The sequence below is a fragment of the Pyrgilauda ruficollis genome, unplaced genomic scaffold, assembly GCF_017590135.1.
Source record: "Pyrgilauda ruficollis isolate IOZ18807 unplaced genomic scaffold, ASM1759013v1 scaffold89, whole genome shotgun sequence".
Classification (NCBI taxonomy): domain Eukaryota; kingdom Metazoa; phylum Chordata; class Aves; order Passeriformes; family Passeridae; genus Pyrgilauda; species Pyrgilauda ruficollis.
Genome location: NW_024530932.1, coordinates 1,411,377 through 1,431,678, shown reverse-complemented (window position 1 = coordinate 1,431,678; position 20,302 = coordinate 1,411,377). Strand labels below are relative to the sequence as shown.

At 43.3% G+C, this 20,302-nt stretch overlaps 1 protein-coding gene across 4 annotated transcripts in view; it reads left to right on the top strand.

The window, feature by feature from the left end:
• ADGRL3 (adhesion G protein-coupled receptor L3) overlaps positions 1-20,302 on the top strand; it is a 252,647-nt gene that overhangs the window by 142,754 nt on the left and 89,591 nt on the right. For all 4 annotated transcript variants that reach the window (XM_041488243.1, XM_041488241.1, XM_041488240.1 and 1 more), the window contains 2 exons: positions 15,053-15,358; positions 17,008-17,111. In XM_041488243.1, the coding sequence (XP_041344177.1) occupies positions 15,053-15,358; positions 17,008-17,111 (410 nt within the window). The remainder of the gene's footprint in view (positions 1-15,052; positions 15,359-17,007; positions 17,112-20,302) is intronic.

Sequence of the window (20,302 nt, the reverse complement as noted above, 5' to 3'; positions counted from 1 at the left end):
TAATCATTATCTGAGTCTCTGACTGGCTGCCCAAATGATGGGTCATGTTGGCTAAATCATTACCTATCATCATTCATGCCATTTCCACGTGCCAGCTGCACGCCTGCTGCAGATGGCCTAACCTGAGCCACCAAGGATGGTGGGGACTGAACACATACTTCACTGAGAAAACTGAGGATGCCCTGCAACAAGGAAGGTTTAATCAGGGCTTTGTTGTCTTCCTATCTTGCTGCATGGCAGAGTGGCAAGGAGAGACAGGCAGTGTGGAGAATTTTGCTGACACAGCTGTTATATTGTCAGCAATTAATTAGAAAGTTTTGTTCAATAAAATGTATTCTGGCCTAGGAAGGATGCCCTTGACTTCAAGTTGGGTTATTAGAGAACTGAGTGTGTCTTATAAGATACTTCTTCTTTTTTTTCTAGTATGCTTGCTTATCATCAGAAAAAAGCAGGTTTTTGCCTGCAGTTCTGATTGAGCACAGATAACTTGTAGAAGGTCAAATCACAAATGTTTTTATGAGTATCAATTTTGGTCTAATTTGTCTATTAAAAAAAAAACTTTAAAAGAATGCCAGTTAGAATGAGATAAGTGTTTTGAGTGCAAATCTATTATGACATCTTTTTTCATGTGCTTTTTGATCAGATGCAGCTAACTTTAATTGTAATTTGCTTTGTGGAGGAGGAAGAAGAATATATACAAACACATCCACACAATCACATGTAGCTCATCTGGCAGTTCTGAGTGTGGGGAAATGAATGAAGTTTCCACCCTGCAACCAGACTTTAACACTTCCCTGCTGGTTATGGTTCTCCAGAGGTGGAGAAAGTGGCAATTCAGCAAATATTACCACTGGGATGTGGCATGTCAGCCAGAAAGATGCACCCCACAGTCGTGCCCACTGGACTTTGAGAGGGGTCGTGGGGTAGCATCAGATGTCAAGTAAAGGAGATACCCAAAATTGTTTACCTTGAGACAATCCTTGGACAAAATTGTCCAAGACAATTTTGGACTTAAGGGAACAGAGAACTAAGAAGCGGGCATGAGGCTGAGGAAAGCTCCATGTGAGGATGTGTTCCCTTTCCTTTTCTGGGAAAGGAAAGCAAATGGAAGACAATGGAGAAATAAAATTGGAGGGAGCAGCTCATTACCCAAGGGGCAGATGTAGAAGTGGTTTGTAGGCAATGACAAGTGAGACAGGCAGGGGTTAGTTTTGGAACTGACCCGGGATGAGGAAAAGAGCTAAAAATAGAGACTTAAGGTCCCTTTTAGTGGAGGTGAGCCAGCACTGTGCCCAGAGAGCTGTAATGACGGTTCCACATGAATGAGATTTTATTCAATATGCAGGGAGAGAAATCTGGATAGGAGGGAGACTGGAGGTTTTCTGAATGTTAGCCTGAATTTCCAGCAGGGATCCTCTCACCTGCAAGGGCTTGGCCTCACCACTGCAGTGTTTCTGTTGGCTGATGAAGGAAACATAACACCGCATTCACCACTTGGAGGATCCCTGCAAAGAAATTGTCTCCAAAGGAAAAATATTCAGTAACGCTGACTTAACTCATACTGTTTTCATCCAGTCAAGCTGATTTTAAGATTTAGATACTATCAAAAAGGAAAATACAACCTAGAAAGGCCCAACAATTGATTGTAGGAGGAAGGAATTTTTAAGTCTGCTTGGTCCCTGCATTTGGCTTCTTTCTCATTTTACACCCTTTGCATCTGCTTTCCCTTTTTCTTCATCTCTGCCCCATCCCATCCAGTGTACTCTCGGGCTGGCCTGGGTCAGTTCCATCATGGTTTTGTTTTTCGTTTAGGCAGACACCACAATGTGAGCTTGCCTCAGTTTGACAGAAATGGACAGATAATATTCTGTTATGTTGCTAGTGGAGTCCTGCACCCCTCAGGTGCCAAACAGATTGCTAAACATCTTTGAACAGTCTTTGTTTTGTGTGCAAGAGAGAAAAGAAATCTTATATCTGCTTTTAAATTCAGTCCCTTCCGTATGCATTTTATTTGGTTTTCTTTGCACACACTTAACACTTCCTTTCTGTTAGAACATACTCACCCTGTGTTGCTTAGAAGATTTTAAATCAAACGACTGCTTGGTCTTGTTCAAAAGCTGGCTGGATCTAAAGCTGACTGTCCTCCCAATTTCTACCCATTTCCCTCAGAGGTAGTAAATAGCAGTGGATAGTGTCTCCTCTTGGACCTAAACATCCCTATTCTCACATAAATCAGCAACTGCCAGTGGATGAAAGCCATCTGTGGCAAATAATGTCAGGTCAGGGTGCCCTGGTAGGTAGCAATGTCTGTTGGCCATTCTTGGAGATGCTCTTGAGTCTTCAGTGCAGTATGCACATTGCTATTACTGAAGACAAAAGTTCAGCCAGGAAGAACAATTCACATTGCTGTCCCTGGACCTGAAATGATTCATGTTGCTAAAATAAAGTTGCATCTCCCTTAGTTACAACTCACTGGAGTCTGTTTGACCAGGCATCTCGGTCTCTATGAGATTTCTGTGCACTCTGCTCCAAACAAGAGCTGCAGGCAGTGAGGGTTTAACTGAATCAGTGATGCTGTTTTAGCTCAAATCTGATGTTTAATAAGGGAAAATAACAGCTTAATTTGGAAAGGCATCTTGTAGGCAAGGGGGACTGACCTTGTAGGAGTGACTGCTGCCAAGAGGATTAGGGAGTTGCATGTTGAGCTCAGAAGTGTACCATGGACATGCTGAGCTTGGCACAGAAGATGTGAAGACTGGTCCCTCAAGTCCAATACCTTGTCTGAGCTTCAGGCTTTGCAGAAGGAGGTTCCTCATGGAATAACCTGGATCGAAAGAAGGGCTTATTCTTCTGCATTAGCAAATAATTTCCTCATGCGACAGCACAGGAGGATCAAAGCCTTCCCTTCCACCTCTTCTTTTACTGTAATCCTTGGCACGTCTCAGCACTTCCCAGGAGTGTGTTGTGGACTGTGATGAATAATGTCCTCTGCAGGAGGAGAAGGAAATAAGGACATCAGGTTGGCTGTTTGAGGTGGAGTTTTCCCCTGCCTCTTCCCATTACTCTGTTCTTAGCATCTGTGCCGTAGTTCCGGATCTTCTGGTTATCCATGGAAAGGCCTAAGCCTCCCCCAGCAACAACTAAACACCCCAAGGACGAGCAAGCAAATAGTTGAGATGTTTGCAGTTTCTTCTGTGGCCTGGAGATTTGCTGTAACAGACACTGAGCTTTTCAGAGTTACAAAGTCAGAAGCTGCTTGCTGATGGATGGCAGTTTTCAGCCGAGGCTCAGGCGTGGAGACGTTCATACAGTGAAGGCAGAGGCATTGCACCAACCTCTATGCTCCTGCACCTCCAAAGAGCACCTGGGGTTTTTTGGACAAATTGAATGGCTTTTGATGCTACCTTTTATTGTCTTTAAACTGGCTGACTCAGCTTCCTAAATCAAATCTCTCCCTTTTTCTTCAAGCGAAACCACATTTCTCTCTGCCTTGGAACAATCTCTGTGGCAGCTGAACATAGTGGATGAGCTGCTTGCCACTGCAGTGCCTACACTTGGAATTTGTACTTTGCTGAGCCATCTCCAGGTTGAATGCCATGCCAGTGAATGCCATGTCTCTGATCTGTGGTCAGCTAGGCTCTAGCCTCTAAAGAATACAAAGCAACAAAATGTGTCTAGCTCAAAATGTCTCAAAATTTATTTGAGGGTTTAAACATTTCATGACTTGCTCAGTGCTCACCATGAAGGTCTTTCACAAGTCACCCTCTTCCTCCATGTTCATCTTGAGCCTGACCACCACGCTAGAAAGCCTGTTTTTCCTTCAATTCCAAATGAGTTCAAGCTTATGCTCTATTTTTTTAGTATTACTGGCATGACAGATCTCCTCTCATTATAAATTATTCTGTCTGCTTCAGCTGCATGATTTTTCTCATTTATATTTAAGATAATGGAAGATGAGTTGCTTTTGATGACATAAGTGAGCAAGATTTTTGGTTGGTATTATTACAAAATGAGAGTTCTGGCTGGATAATGTAAAATATTAGGGCTTTTGAGTTTTTAGTACCTGTGAAGCACTGCAACGACTAGAAAAACTAATATACTTCTTCCCTGCAAATTCATGAAGCTTCTTGATGTATGCATGGAATTTGAAAGGCTCAGAGCTAATAACATTACAGGTCTCAACACATGTACTAAGTGGTCTGCTGTAAAAAATTTACAAAACAAGAACATTTGAACATATTTGATACCAAAGAGAGGGAAAGCTAATAATCACTGTAGACTGGTGCATTTATTTTATGTTACCTGTGAGAGCTGTAAAATGCTGTTTAGGCTGTGTGCTAGAAGCATATAGCAACTCCTTGGCCATGCACTGTAGCAGTAGTTTTATCCTGGATTGAAAGTAAGAAAACATCTGTGAGTATATATGCATTCTGCTGTATTTCAGAATTGCATACCTACTGCTTGACTCTTTTTTTCCCTTCCTGTTTTTCTGTTATGCTTTTGAATTTTGCTGTCCTATGGAGATGCATTCACATTTAGTTAAGTCTGTATGTCTGTGTTTGTCTATAAAACAAATGTAGCTATTTAGCAGTTATGTTTTTAAGACATGTGCATTGGACCAGTCAGATTTTCTTTTCTTTCCTTTCTCTCCTCTTTTTTCACATGTTGAATATGTGTAGTTTTTCTTTCTCCTTATGAGAGACATCATTCTTTTGTTCAAAGTATGAAATTTATGCTTTGCAGTGACATCAGGTACTTCATTTTATGGACATATATATTATAAAAAAGGCAAGGAGATGACACAGCTTAAAAATCTCTAAAGGATACAATTTGCTTTTTTCATTTCTGTGTCATCCTGTATGATTTTTTTTTCCTACCAGTTCCCAACTTCCTGAGATTCTGCTGTTGCTTGTGAGGATCTGCAATGCTTTTGTTGGTAGCCCAAGTGGATCAGGTGCAGTTTAGGCTTCCAGGCCAAGAGTACATTATGGAAAATCCCTAGTCTGGCACAGCAGCACCTGGACATTCTTTTGTGCATTTGGTGCCTCTGGTTTGGACCAGTAATTCCCCTGGGCATGTAGGCTTTACCACCTGACTGCATGTAAAAACCATATGCCAAACGTGGGGAAGCAGGCATACAACTTTGACCTAAAATACTTGCTTTCCAGTACTCCTGTTCACTTTCTTGTAAGTTTTTAATGTCTTTTCTGTTTTGTGGGCCTAATTCTGAGTCTTAAAAGGTCAGTGGGTATATTCTTTGGCTTCACACAAGAAAACATGCTCACCTTGCAATGTGCTGGTCTGAGCTATCCATTAACAAGAATAGGTGACAGTAAAGCTACAAATCAATGTTGAAAGTTTTTCCATCCTGGGATTATGTATTGTCATCTTGTCATCAACACCTCAGCTAAGAGTCTGAAACTACAGCTTGGCCAAAGCTGACTTCATGAGAGCTGGTAGCCCTTAATGTTTCAGAGAAAAAATTGTTAGGTAAAACCTCCTTTTCTGATGTTTTGGAGGCTGTTCCTCCATGGCTCTCGGGTTTCTGCTGTGACTTTTCAACTGAGATGACTGGCCATGGCAATGCCTCTAGCCCAGGAGCCTTCAGGGTGGAAATCTGAAATGCTGAGCTTATGAATGAATATTCACCACTGCTACCAGCACCCCAGTGGCCTCCTGAAGAATCGTGTTTCCTCCCTCAAGTGAAAAATTAGCCTCTGGGACATGGGTGAGAGCTGCTTGCGTGCCAGGCTTTTTAGGATATTAGCATGAACTTGATAGTGCACCAAGCTGCCTGTGTCCAGTACTCCAGTCTGTTAGGAAAACTGGAGATCCCTGAAAGTGCTACCCAATTCATTTCACCTTAAAACACCCTGTCTATTGCACAGTTTGTTTATTTGTTATAAATCTGCTTTGCTGAAGTAAATGTGTTTTTCATAATATTAATGGTGTTCTCGTTGTTGGAGCCCTCTGCATAAGTCAGATATCTATAAAACAAATTTAGACACCAGTGCTGTAGTTAAGCATTGTTTAGGCAGATCCCTGAGCCAGGATGAATACAGCTATTAGAATTGAGCTTTACAATATATTGACGTTTCTACATAAGCAGTAAAGAGTTTAGAAAGGGAGCTGAGCAGCATTTTAGATTTTTCAGGGAAACTGCTTTATTTCTGAAAGTAGCTGAATACTGATATTCTTACAAGGCAGTTTTGTCAGCTTCCTAGGATTGGTTTATGTGAAGTATGTTTTTTTAGCATAGGCTTCTTTCTTCTCTTGCTCCTTTCCATCTGTGTCTCTAGGGGTAGAAAGCAAGCCACTGCTAAGTTTGGGGAGAGGAGTGAACTTACTCGAGCTCCAAACCAAGATGTGGCCAAGAGGCTGAAGCCATGCCTACCCTCTGATTTTCAGGAGGGGTCTTGACAGCACATCCATACCCAGATGCACCAGGACATGCTCAAAGGATGAGAAAGAGCAGCCTTTCTCACTATTTCTGGTGGTTTCAGTGGTCAGTTCTCTTCACAGTTCAGGCTGGTTTCCTCACAGGAACAAGAGTAAAAGGAAAAAATGAAGAAAATAGAAGCCAATGCAGTCAGATACTGAGCGGAGCAAATGCCCTGTAGAGAGGAAGAACCTTTGGTGGCTTTGGAGAAGAATTTTGGATTTTAAAACAGGTTTGAAATAGCTAGTGGGTAGCAAGAGGAGGAAATAGATGGGTTTGGTGAAAGGCAAAAGGTTAGATTGTGCTGGCAGGTTTATAATTCCTGATTATGAATGTAACATGTACTGTACAGACAGCAGGGCCTGCTGTCAGGTCTCCAGTTCATGTCTGGGAAAGCAATATGATCTGCATGCTAATGAAGTCAGTCCTAACGTGGGTTAGAGGAAGAAGGCTGTGAGCAACTGTAACTCCACCTTTGATATTTTATGGTTTATTCCTTCTCTTTAATTTCAGCTAAGCAGCCCACCCTCAGAGTGTGTTTACACTTAAAACACTGGGAATTGGGGCTGATTTGGAAGCCCAGTACAGGAATGCGAGAGTCACCTCAAATCCTGAGCCCCAGAGAAGCTGGGGTCAAGGGATAGTGGTGCAAAGGGAGGTTAATTGTAATGCAAAAAGGAACCTTTTTGCTTTTAATCTGCCAAACTGGACAGGAGGAAGTGGGACCAGGCAAATTTTCATCCATCTCTCCCTGACACCCCTTGCACACACGTGTGCTGTGGGGCCAGGGAGCTGATTTCTTGTAGTTCCAGTGGATTGTCTCCTTGGGCTCGATTGTACTGTGGCCTCTTCCTCAAGATAGCAGCATAACACAGTCAGGTTCTGAATATTAATACAGAGATCACAGGAGTGTAGCTTGGAAGCACAGAATAGTGAGAATTGAAAAGTCTAATCTGTCCTTTTTGAAAGCTGTCCAATTTCTTTTTTATTTACAGCATTTGAACCATTTCACAAATTGGAAAGCAACTAACCAGCCATTTCACAGGCAGATTATGATATGTTTAAGAAAGTCCAAGGCATTTGTCTGAATGCAATTGGCCATCTTGCTGACTAACATCTAGATTGGAGATATTACACACACAGTTGAACAGAGACTATTTGAAGATGATGGTTTTCTCTTATTAAGTTGTGTTTGTAGCTTGCAACTGAAGAAATGTTTTGGACAGTGGTAGAAGCTGACTGCCTGTGGCTGTGCAAAGGACTCGTCACATTGATTGGGTAGATGAGAAAATGCTGGGGCGTGAACAGTTACTTTATGATTCTTGCGCTCAGTTCCATTCTTTGCAAATGCAGAGGTGGAGAACTGCTGGAGAGAGACTGGCTCCATCTGGCACTGCCTCTGCACAGTGCACACAAGTTGTTCGATTAAAGAAGCAGAAGTGCAGGCAAAAAGTGGGAAACGCACTTTAGATGAAGCTACATCCGTTGCCATACAGATGGAAAAAATTTGGTTTCCCTCTTACCAGCTACACATTTGCTTGTTCTGCCTAGAAACTAAAAGGTGTGTTTCAGCCTGCGTGGACAGAGCATACATGGTTTAATTAATTAAAAGATTTTAAAACCCCAAAACCCCAAAAAGCTGGCAATCCGAGCCTCCAGTAAATCTCTTAAAGCTGTGAATATGCAGTGCTCACGTGTCTGCACTCTAATGTGGTCTGAATGAAAAACTGACAGCCCCTGTTACTCAAATCAAAAGTGGTTTCTCTAACAATGGGATACTGGGGAATTCCTTCCAGGCTTCTCTTTAATAGAATTTGAAGGGTTCAGGTTGGAAGACAGTGCATAAGATCTGCACCACTGGCTCTGATGGATGTGAATCATGCCAAGGGACAGTGATTGTTTGGAAGGTTAGAAGTTCACTCCATACATCCAGTAATAACATGCAGCTGGTATGTCCTTAAAAAAAAGATTGTATGCTTCTTTTTTTTTCCCCTGTGTGAAACAACATGTGGATTGGGGGGGGGGGGAAAAAAAAAAGGAAAATCAGATTTTATACATTCAAATCCAGAAATTCAAAGTAACTGCAACCACATCTGACAGTATTTTTGAGAACTAGAGTGAATTGAAGCTAGAATACCTAAAAATAACCCTTGAACTGAACTCTAAAAAACTATTAGATTTGTCAATTTATAATAAATCCTGATCTACTGTCTATTAGATCATCTCTTCTGTAATGTTTTCCTATGGGCATAGTTCTTGTGCATTTCTAAAAGCATTACATCATTATTTTGAAAGAAATGCTCATTTTTTTGGTGTGTCTTGTGCAAAATGGTTCAGGTAAATTTCTGCATTCTGCATTCAGAATCGGTTGCAAAGTCTGGGACAAGCAATAAGGCTTTAAAACCCTCAGTGGGTGGTTGCCAAAGGGTACAAGAGGTTCCAAAAATTTAGATTTGGCAGAGGTCCTGGGCAGGAAACCAGAGATAAAACTTTAGGAACTGTCTTCTGGTAGAGGAGGGCCATGGTGAAGACAATGGGTGGTGCTCCTGTGCTGTACCCATTCATCTCCTGGTGCTGCTAGATATGTGCAGTAAAATAACAGTTAAAATTTAGTCTGATGTCTCAGAAGTTGCATATTTTTAGCAGGATCTAGTAGTTTCTTGGAGAAGAATGGGTCAGAGAGAAAAAAGAAAGAAGAAAATAAAGAAGTATCTTCTTTTATTCAAATGACAGCTAAATTGGGGACCTGACATTAAGAGCTGTTTGGAGACAGAAAAAGTATTAAGTGCTGACACATGCACACCCCCACAAAAGTTCCACAGAAGCATCTAAGTTGATACTTCATGAAAATGCAGTCAGGCTGCTGTTTGGGTTCTTATTTTTTCCAGGCAAAACCTAGAAATTTGCAATATTGCTGAGAATGTTTTTGACAGAACAGCCTTTCTGTAGCAATCTGTAGCAATCCAGCATGTGGAATGAACTGTTGATTGTTGTCAGAAATGCCGAGTTTTGAGTCAAAAGGGCTGCATACTTTTTGCTTGTTGAAAATGAATGCACTCAGTGGCTTTTTAAGTGTATTAACTGTCTTGCTGAGAGTGGTGCTGCAGTGAAAAGGGTGAGCTGGGGCAGTTTGAGTGAGCTTGAGCCCTTTGTGCTGATTTCTCCCACTTTGTCTCTCATTCTCCTTTGTTTATGTTAAATGCTGAGACTGAGACTCAGAGGAAGGTCCCAGCGTGTTAAGTGATTCCAGCTTGAAGTGCCTTGAAACAACTGAGTCTTCACCATGTCTTGGACTGCTGCTGTAGGTTTCCTCTTAGCACAGGAACTCAACATATGGCCCATATCCATTGCAGCATCTGCACAAGCCCAGCAGAGCAGGCATGTGTGGGCAGAGTAGCCTTGGGCACCAAAACTGATCCCCTGCTAGGAGAAGTAAGGAAAAAAGAAAATCCAGAAAGTGATTTTCCATTTGTCAGCTGTCCACAAGGGAATGGATCTTCCTTCTCTCAGATGCAGAATCCTCCTCCTCTGCTTTTCCTCGTTCCCTTGTGTTAATTAAGAGGGAGGAAAAGGAAGAGTTGTGTATCATACTTCATGTGCCTTTTTCACAGCACAGGGCTGTGTGCAGTTGTGTTGTTGAAGACAGCGTGCCACGTTGAGCACTCTGGGGCCACTACATATGTAATCTTTCCATCAATGGGCTTTGCAAACCTTTTGTCAGTGTCAGTAAATAAAGCTCCACAATCCCAACTTCCGCAAAAGCAGCCTGTGAACTTATGTTCACACGCAGGATTCTGGCTCAGCTTCCCAAAATAATGGCATGTGTGAGCAGAGGGGAGAACTGTTCAGATGTTTGATGTGAGGCCGACTTGGCCTTCGCCTGCAGTAAAAATAAATCATAGCTGCTCTCAAACACGTGGAAGGAGCTGTACATAATTTAGGGGCTAATCTCACCTTGTCGATTTCCTGGCCCACAGCTCTTGAGTGGCACCAGCATGTGGCTTTTGGTCTCCCAGCAGACATTTACCATGAGAATGTTTTGCAGGGTGATGTCTTTAACATAGACTCAGTGTAACTTTGCAGTCCAACAGTGTGTTAATGAGTTGGTGTTGTCTGTGTATGTGCTTCTTTTCATCGTCCTTTTCTGTCACCTCACATGGAGTTCTTCGAAAAAACCACACGAAAACAAAAAGAAAAGGCAAAAGAAAGTGGGAATATATTTACTTTCAAATATTACTGTTTTTCTGGGGAGTTTCAGAAGATGTTCTTTAATGATTTTGAAAATGCCTGTAGAAAATTAATTCCCATGAGATGCATTTATGTGACAGGGAAGAGAAAAACAGCTGTGATAGAATCCTCCAATTGTATTAGGCTTGTGAGGCTTTGTGATGCTTCTTTCAAGGCATGCCTAAATCTTCTTATTTACTATGTAAATACAACTTGCATCATCTTTCAGTAGAAGAATGATAAAAAGGATGCTGTAAGCAAAGGATATGGTTGCCTAATATGAAAAGGGCAAAACTACAGGGAGGGAGGAAAGGGAGGGACCTCCAGGTTTTGTGCTTCTCACAGCCTTCCTGACTCCTTCAGTGCTTCATTTGCCTTTGTGCAGCAGCAACATGTGTAAATAATGGAGTCTGGACATGCTCAAGAGGGCACTGGCATTGCTGCTGTTGAGCTGCGGGATTAGTTGTACCTCACCTGGTCCAGCCCTGCTTTAGGTGCAGCGCAGGGGGAGCAGGCAGGGCCTCCTGGCTGCCAGTGCCCCATCCCATCTCCTTGAGCGTCAGGCTCAGGAATGCAGTACTCGCCAGAGAGTGAAATCATCATGGTTTGCTTGGACCTTGAGCGTGGAACTTGGAGTGCAGCCTCTCCTTCCAATTACGTGAGCAAGTGCTGGCTCGTAGCACACAGCCAGCAGGCTGAACCTTTGGATTGTGACCCCAGGGGGACAGCTTGATGGATGTCTCCTGTCATCCCTTACCCAGCCAAAGCCAGTGAGCCTCACCCAGGAAATCCTTTCAACAATTTCTGCTCGAGGGGCACCTAGTTATCTTCATTCATGGGACAGAAAGTGCATGATGTCTCTTATTAAGTATTATTGAGTACACCGGGTCATTGGTTGAAAACTTAGGTACCAAAACTTAAGAAAAATGAGAGAAAATATTGCAAATAGCCTTTCTTGCAATCAAAGCTGCTTTTGTGATAGGAAAATACTAGTCAGAGTCATTTGGTAAAGCAGTCTCCTATGTCTGGGAGCACCAGGAAGAGGTGAGCAGAGCATCTAACCACATTGTGGTTATATGGCATGTGGTGGATTTTCTTCATGGCAAATGCAAAGTGCTGGTCACTTATCATGTCAATACTTCAGGAAGGGGGAACAGAGAGAAATTGGGGAAAAGACAGTCCATTATTTATGTGAGATTTTTTTCTCTATGAGCAAATCCCTATCATGATTTTCCTTCCACCAAGCAAAAATGTGCCTCCACAAGCCTGAGTTCTATGTGGAGGTTGGGAAATAAAAAAGGGAAGGGAAAAACCCAAAAATTTCTGCTTTCTTGCTAGTCAAATGTGCCCTCTATAGAGAAAGGCTCCTCTGGGAGTTGCAATTGCTCCCTTGTGGATGCTGGAAATGTTTTGGGATTTGTTTTTTTTGTGACTGCAGCTTTAATCTGAATGATGGCAAAACTTAGTCTTCTGCTATTACTGCCAGCACTCTAGATAGAGCAGGGAAGAAAAAAGTGAAATATCACTTTGGGGTGTTTCTGGGGAAGAAATGTTTCCACAGCCATAAATTGCTTTCTTGGGAGCACTGAAAATTCCTATCCCAGTGCTGTGCTTCATGGAATCAAAGTCAGCAATCTTGGATCCATAAGGAATAAAAACTGAGTCTTATCCAAAAACTTCAAGGTCTTGATATGGCAATTCATGGTAAAAGCAAACAGTAAAATAAAATAATTAAGTTTATAAATTTCTAGTTGTAGTAGTGTCGGTGTTTTTTAAAGGTGCTTGTCTTGGAGCAAAAATTGTCTTGTGAAACATTGTCTGAAGAATCCCTCTGGTGAAGCAGTGCTGCTTTCCCCCTAGTTAAAAATTCACAGTTTATTGGCAGCCTGAGTTAATCTGGAGGTTTGATCTCTGTTCTGTGCTGTAGGATTCAGGTGCTTTTACACAGGTTGCGGTCTCTTCATGGTTTTGCTTGGATTTGAAAATAATTTATACATAAATGATCCTGATCCCCTGTTCTTTTCCTCCTTACCAATTAACTTGGTTTTTGAAGCACACGGTTGTGTGAGCAAAATTGGCAAGTGGTGCTTCCTGGTGAAAAACTGGGTGGTGTTAGCATGGTGATCATGATTGCTGGAGCTCATTACCAAATTGACTCTTTGAGTAATCAAACCTTTGAACTCAGTTCAGTGGTATCCCATCCATCTCCCTCCATTAGGCAACTTGGAGGCAGCTCTTTCATGTCGTCTTACAACTTGTCCTATGTAAATGGTGGATGTGTTTATTTTCAAAAGCAGCAAGAAAGCCCAGTGGAACAAGAAAAAAGTTGGAAGAACAAGCCCTCAAAGAGATTTTGACACTGGTGCCAGGGGGTTTATGAAAGATAAAACAGCTCATTTTTTTTATGGCTGAAGGAAAATGCCATTAAATCCCTTGTGCCTATCTGCTACAGTAAACTTGCCAGAGCTATTAAAAAAACAGCATGCCATGGGATATTCAGTGATTTTCAATGAAAACTAGGCTTAAAAATGCAGATCTCCTGCGTGTGGATGAAGGGGAGCTCCAGGGTGCTCAGTATATGTTTCTATATGCTCACACATCACTGTAAGAATTATTTTAAACAGGGTTTGCTAGCTTTGACTTTGAAACTGCATCCACTGTATCTACTCAGTTCCTTTGTGCGTGGCATAGGTAATTTTGCAGAAGGAAAATAACTTGTTATTGTAAGAGTAAATAGGAAAAATTTTACAGGTTGCTATCTACCAGGCTAATCTATATTATGAAGAAATAAAACATACTTGCATTGTCCTGCTGCAGTAAAATGTAATATTTGCTGAAGTTCTCTACAAATTTTAGTCCTCCCTGTAACATCAGGGGGAAATCATTGCTTGGTGACCTAGTGCAGCTTTGAGCAGAAACTGGAAGAAATTGAAAGAAAATGTCCTGCAGAAGAATGCAGGATCTGCATGTTTTTTGCGTTGTATTTTTCAGAGTTCATTTAAACTCAGGGTTCATGGTGAAAGGGAGATGGCAGGAGAAGGCTGGAAAATCTGATCACTGAGTGTTGGAGACCTGTTTTCAGATTAGTGTCCTGGTGCTGAGGTGAACTATTGTAGTCCATTTCCTGTTGCTGGACATGGAGCAGCAGTGACTAAAGGCTTTTTGGATGCTGGGAGAGGTGGGATGGTAGTGAGGTGTTACAACATGGAAATTAGAGTGAGAATGGATCAAGACAAGCCTTTTTATACTGCTTTTTTACCTGCATTTCACAGTCAGCCCCAACATTTTCTCAGGCAGGGATTGAGGGGGCAGTTGTGAATATCTGACATTGAACTGGGGTAAAAGTTTTATGCTGAGAGAAGCTGCAGGGTGCTTATCTTTGAGAGAGGTAAAGGAGATGGGAGAAGCAAGCTTTTCCACGAGCTGTGTGTGACATGGCATGACTGGGGTGATGGGGGAGCAGCTGGGGGCAGCCTGCTTCAGTTTCCCCACCTGATATTTCAGGCCAAGCCATAGACAGATCCCTGTGAAACTCCAGTGTGTTCTAGCCCCTTGGTCTAAATAAGAGGTTAAATAAGGTAATTGTGAGGTGGGCATCCCTCAGTATTCCCCACACACTCAGTACCTGGTGCAGCTATTGCAGGATGGACAGTGGGTTAATGCACTTCTAAAGCATGTTCCCCACCTCTTGCTGCTTGACTGCTCATTGCAGGTTTTCAATGAATCTGCCCACTGAGCATTATATCTTGAGGATCTGGCTGGGCTGGCGTGCTTTTTTTTTTTTTTTTTTTGTGTCATGTGGCCTCCAGATCAAGGGGCCAGGCGTTGCTCTTGGGATGGTGCAGCAAAGCACAAACCTCAGAGAAAATTGATGGCTTGCTGCAGAGTGCAGCCTTGTGTTCATCCCTCTGTGCACTTTTGATTTTGGGAATGGATTTGTGGTTTGGTTTTGGGTTTTGTTGGTTTTTGTTTCTTTCTTTTTTTTTTTTATTACACCATGGAAAATGTTTTTCTGTCCAAACCAGCTGGGTCTTCAGCAACACTTAACAATTAAAAGCACTTCTCTGCTAGGTGTTCCCTAAAATATGGGAAATAAGATTTTTATGTTAAAATGCCAGGAAGAAAAATGGTGAGGGCATAAAGTGCTGCTTTATTTTCATCTGATGCTAGTGCTTTTGGAAAATCAGTTGTGCTCCGGTGATCATTACCCCTCTGTGTGCTTCTCTCACTGTTTGCTCCAGCTTCTGTCTGAACAGAAAGCCTTTCCTTAGTCGCAGCTCCAGTTACACCCTGCAGGGCCCTGGAATCATCAGAGGAGACATCCTCAGGACCTAGGCTTGAGTCCTGTTCCCTTCCTCTTTCTAACCAGCCCTGCCTTGGTTTCAGGAGTATCAACATCGGGGGCTCTGGGCCCGGGGAGCACCCCTGCCAGCACCACACCGCGGATGGCCACCAGCACCACGGGCCGCAGCACCACCACGTCGGCCTCGGGCAGGAGGAACAGGAGCACCAGCACGCCGTCCCCCATGGCCGACGTCCCCGAGGAAATGACCACGCACCTGCCACCCGCCTCCTCCCAGCTGCCGCCAGCCGGGGCCGAGAGCTGCGACCCCACGGAAGCACGTGACATTATGTGGTCCCGGACTCGGCAGGGCCAGCTGGCGAAGCAGCCGTGTCCCTTGGGCTCCATAGGTGAGTCAAGGGGTGGCTTCACTTCCTATGACACCTTGTCAGTGTGCAGCCAGTACTAAAAAGCTTTTGGGAATGTGCTGGAAGAGCCTCTGCTTCCAGCAGTTGTGTACGACGTGCCTTACCTGGTTTTGCCTGTATTTGTAGTCCCTGGGCTCACTGACTGATGTGTTGGTGGCTAATTCTTTGCTTGTTTTGGGAAGAGAGGGGACAGGGGAGGAAATCAACAAAACTTGTACTTTGAAGATCCTGAACCAGTGTGAGTGATTTTTTTAAACTGCAGCCAGCATCCAGTATGATGAACTGGGAAAGCGGGGGGAGAACAAAGCCAAATCTTTCAAAGTGGTTTATTGCTTATTGGATTTTGCTCCTTTTCTTCTGCTCTTCCCACAATTGTTTTCTTGAAAAATGTTGCTTTTGGAAATTTTCTGTTCGATTTGAAACATAATCACATTAAGAATGGGTTTTGGCATACGGTTCAGTTTGCTGTGTTTTAACAAATGCAGTTTTCTAAAAATAATTATTTTTCATGCTAGTCTTGGTGTCCAGCCCCAAAAGTTCTCTTTCAAAGAAGAAATCTTAAAAGTGGAGGGCTGAAGGGATCTGGATTGCAGAGCAGAGACTCTGTGTTTATTCTCCACTCCTGGAGAGCCATTCACACCTATGTATATGAGTACTGACTCAGCCTGGAATTTGGTGAGGACAGACTGATAAAATATATGTTAAAGTATGAGGAGCATGGAAAGGCATCAGGGGTGAGAATAGGTAAAGAACATTTTTGCTGTCTTTCCCAGCCCTGCTTGGTAAAATTAATGCAAAAAGTATGATGTGATTCCCAGAGAGGGGAAAGGATAGTCTGAACCAAAGTTGTAAAAAGGAAAATAAGATGGAAAATGAAGACTGCATGCAGGGAGTCCTTTCCTAAGCACAAGTGCTAAGGACATGATGAAAATAACTAAGGAAAAGATAATAGCCCAACTTATGGATAGGGGATGGCCAATAAGCCTTTCCCATCTCCAATTTCAGTGATTCACGCAACTTGTTAAAAGCTGTGATACATTAGCAGTGATGCACTTCTCTTTGTCTGAAAGAGTCTAAGGCATTTTGCTGTCTTTTCCAGCAGGGATTGGGCAGCTCTTCCCTAACAAAACTCTCCTCTAAAGTCCCTCTTGACAGCAGGGGGCTGACAGTAAGCCCCAGCATTATATCTTGGTGTTTGTAGAGTTCAAACTTTTGTGTGTTTCCACCCAAATGTTGATGATTCAGAGCCATAAAATCTTCATAGAGCAGCAAGGAAGATGAAGCACAGGGTCTGATCCCAAATCACCAGTGGTGGGGCAGAGCACTCAAGGTGCTGGCTCAGTGTTTGAGATCTACTTCTCATTTCTTAGTAGCTGGCAGCTTTCCTGCAAGTCCTCTGTCTGTAATTACTGTTTGCCAAATTGGAAATAATATTCCTGCACAACATCGTAGGTCTTTTGTGTCTTAGGGCCCTTAAAGGACCAAGATGATGGGAGACTAGGACACTGAGATGACTCAGAAGTGTGCTACTCAAGACCAGAGCACTAATAAGCTCCCAGAAGCCTTTGACACAGGGTGCTAGGGGGAAAATGCAACCAGTTGCACTGAACACAGCAACTTTCCTATTACAGGTGTTGCAACTTTCCGGTGTCTCGCACCTGACGGTATCTGGGAACCCCAAGGACCTGATCTTAGCAACTGCTCTTCACCCTGGATCAACCACATCACTCAAAAGGTAAAACCCATGTGTTGACCACTCTGAGTCTGCACAGTGAGCTTGTTCAGCTCCCTGGTTTTCTTACACACGGAACCCAAAAGGATCAACAGTCCCACATAAAGCATGAACTATGTGTAGTAGCCAAGAATTTCAAGGAGAAAGTAAGTGTCTCATGGAAATTAAAGCAGAGAGGGTAAGGGAAGGCAAAGGAGAAGGACTGAAGAGTGGAATTAAACTAGAGTGAATGACATTTCTTGTTCGTGGCAAGAAGAGGGAGGAGGAGGTGGGTGGACATATGGAAAGTACTGAGTTGTTGAAAAAGGGAACGCCCTTTCATGCATCCTCAAGGATTTTTTCATGTCACGCAAGCACAGGATAAACCCCATAGTTAAGAAATCTTTACCAAAGAAAGGCAGGCTCAATGTGAAATGTTTGGTTTGTGCCTCTGACTTTCTGTTTTTAACTTCTGCCCAAATTATAAAAGAACTGGTGGAATAGAAAACAATGCTGCAGTAATGCTTATCTTTTGACTCTTAAGTCCCATGATGAATGTTTTCTAGCACTTCATCATTTATCAGTGTTAAAAGTGCATTAACATGTGACAATAGAAGTTCAAGACAAGCAGAGCTTATTTGGTAGCAATATGTTGAGCATTTTTGTTATTAATGCACAATGGTGCTTTCAGCTGATTTCATTACAAACAGAGACCAGATGTGTGTTTACGCCATGGAGTCTGTGGGCTGAATCTTTATTATAGCAATTTGTGGGGATTTATTCACTCCTTTAGCCAGAGTGAGCAAGTCCTGGCATTGCAAGTGAGCTGTGCTGCTGCACAGTAGTGACACAGAACTCCCAAAGAGCCTCTGGTCAGTGGGATGGGATCACCCAAACGACAAGATTCTTGAACATTCTTCTCTCTGCCCCCCATCTAAACTGAGACCTAATAATCTGTGAATTGCTAGCAAGGTCATCTCTGTCTTGCTTCATCTGTGCTTGTACTCGGCCCTCCACAAGAGAAAAACATCAATTAATGTGGGGCTGCTGTGATATGGCACAGCCACTACAAAGCCCGTGGTCCTTCTGTCCCTCTCCTGCCGTACACCCAGCGAGCTGATGAACACAGGCCGCCTTTGCTGGCATTAGCAGCTGTGTGCAGCTCTTGTTTTATGACCTACGTGCTTACCCTGGAGGGGTTAATATTACTTACTCCAGCCATAATTCACCCAGGCAGCTGGGAGACCTCTTGCTGCTTGGTGAAGATGACTAGGCCGTTAGCCATTAGCAGAGGGAAATAATAGCCTGCACTGATGAAATCTCCATCAAGGTTAGGCTTATTTTATTTGAAACCCTAGCTATCATTTGCGTAACAAATGGGCCCCATTTAATTTGTTACGTGCTTTCAAAGCAGGCTAAAATTGAACAGGCAAGTTTTCAGAAATGCCCAGCAGGTTACAACTGGGACTAGATTTTTTTTTTTTAAGGAATTTAATTATGTTCAGCATTGAATACCTTCTACCAGTTGGTAGAAACGACTTGGCGAATCTATGAGATGACCCTGGATCTAAGTTTTTTGCGTGAGTGGGAATTCATTGGGATCTTGAGATATGTGACCCAACCTCAATGACAGCTGTTACAAAACATCAAGACTTTTCAGGAGTGACTTTTGTTTGGGGAATACACCTCTCATGGGGGCACTGGCACTGTGCCAGTGTCAATCCATGACATGGGGAAAGCCTTGCAAGGCTTGCTTAGGGGTTTGTGTTGGGGGTTGCAGTCATTGAAACATTTATATTGGAAAATACTTCTGAGATCATTAGGTCCAACTATTCACCCAGCACATGCCACTAATCCATGTCCCTGAGTGCCATGTCTACACGTGTTTTAAATCCCTCCAGGAATAGTGACTCAACCACTTCCCTGGGCAGTCTGTTCCAATGCTGATCACTCTCTGTGGAGAAACTTTTCTTAACATCCAATATAAACCTTCCCTGGTGCAACCTCAAGTGGTTTCTTCTTGTCCTATCATTTCTTACCAAGAGAAGACTGACACTCACCTTGCTACACCTCGTTTCAAGTACTTGTAAAGAGGGATAAGGTTCCCCTGAGCCTCCTTTTCTCGGGGCTAAACAGCCTCAGCTGCCTGAGCAGCTCCTCAGAAGCCTTGTGCTCCACGCCTTTCCCCAGCTCTGTTGCCCTTCTCTGGACTTCTCCAGCACATTAATGTCCTGCTTGTAGTGAGAGGGCCAGAAGTGGACACAGCACTTGAGGTGTGGCCTCACCAGTGCCCGGTACAGGGGGACAATCACTGCCCTGGACCTGCTGGCCACTCTGTTTCTGAAACAGGCCAGGATGCCATTGGCTTTCTTGGCCACCTGGGCACACAGCTGGCTCTCCTTTTCTGCTGGGCAGCTTTCCAGTTACCCTTCCCCAGCCTTTAGTGCTACATGGGGTTGTTGTGACCCAAGGGCAGGACCTGCACTTGGCCTTATTGAACCTCATACCATTGGCCTTGGCCTATTGATCCAGCCTGTCCAGATCCTGCACATGCCACATGAGGGCTCTTAGCATGATCTGCTCCATGATATTGCATCATATTTTTCAACTTCCAGTGCACTAGGACACCCCCAGTTAGCCAGGACTGCTGATAAATGATGAGAAGTGGCTCCGTAAGTTCTTCTGCCAGTTCCCTCAGTGCTCTTGGGTGGATCTCATCCAGCCCCATAGACCTGTGGATGTGTAAATGGTGTATCAGGTCACTGACTGTTTTTTTTTTCCTGGATTGTGGGGGTTTTCTTCTGCTCCCCATCACTGTCTTCCAGCTCTGGGTGCTGTGTATCCTGAGGACAACCTAGGTACCCTGGTCTTTCTGTTAAATACTGAGCCAAAGAAGGCATTAACTACCACCTCAACTGTTTCCTCATTCTTTGTCATTCTATTTCCCTCATATCCATTTTTTATTGTCTTTTATGGCAACAGACATGCAAAGTTCTAGTTGAGCTTCAGCCCTGCTAATTTTCTTCCTGTATAACCTCACAACATGCTTGTAGTCCTCCTTTGTTACCTGTCCTTTCTCCAGAGGCCATAAGCTCTCCTTATTTATTTTTTTTTTCTTATTCTAGCCAAAGCTCTCTGTTCAGCCAGGTCAGTCTTATTCCCCACCAGCTCATCTTTTGCCGCATGGGTATGTCCTGCCTTTAAGATCCAGTAGG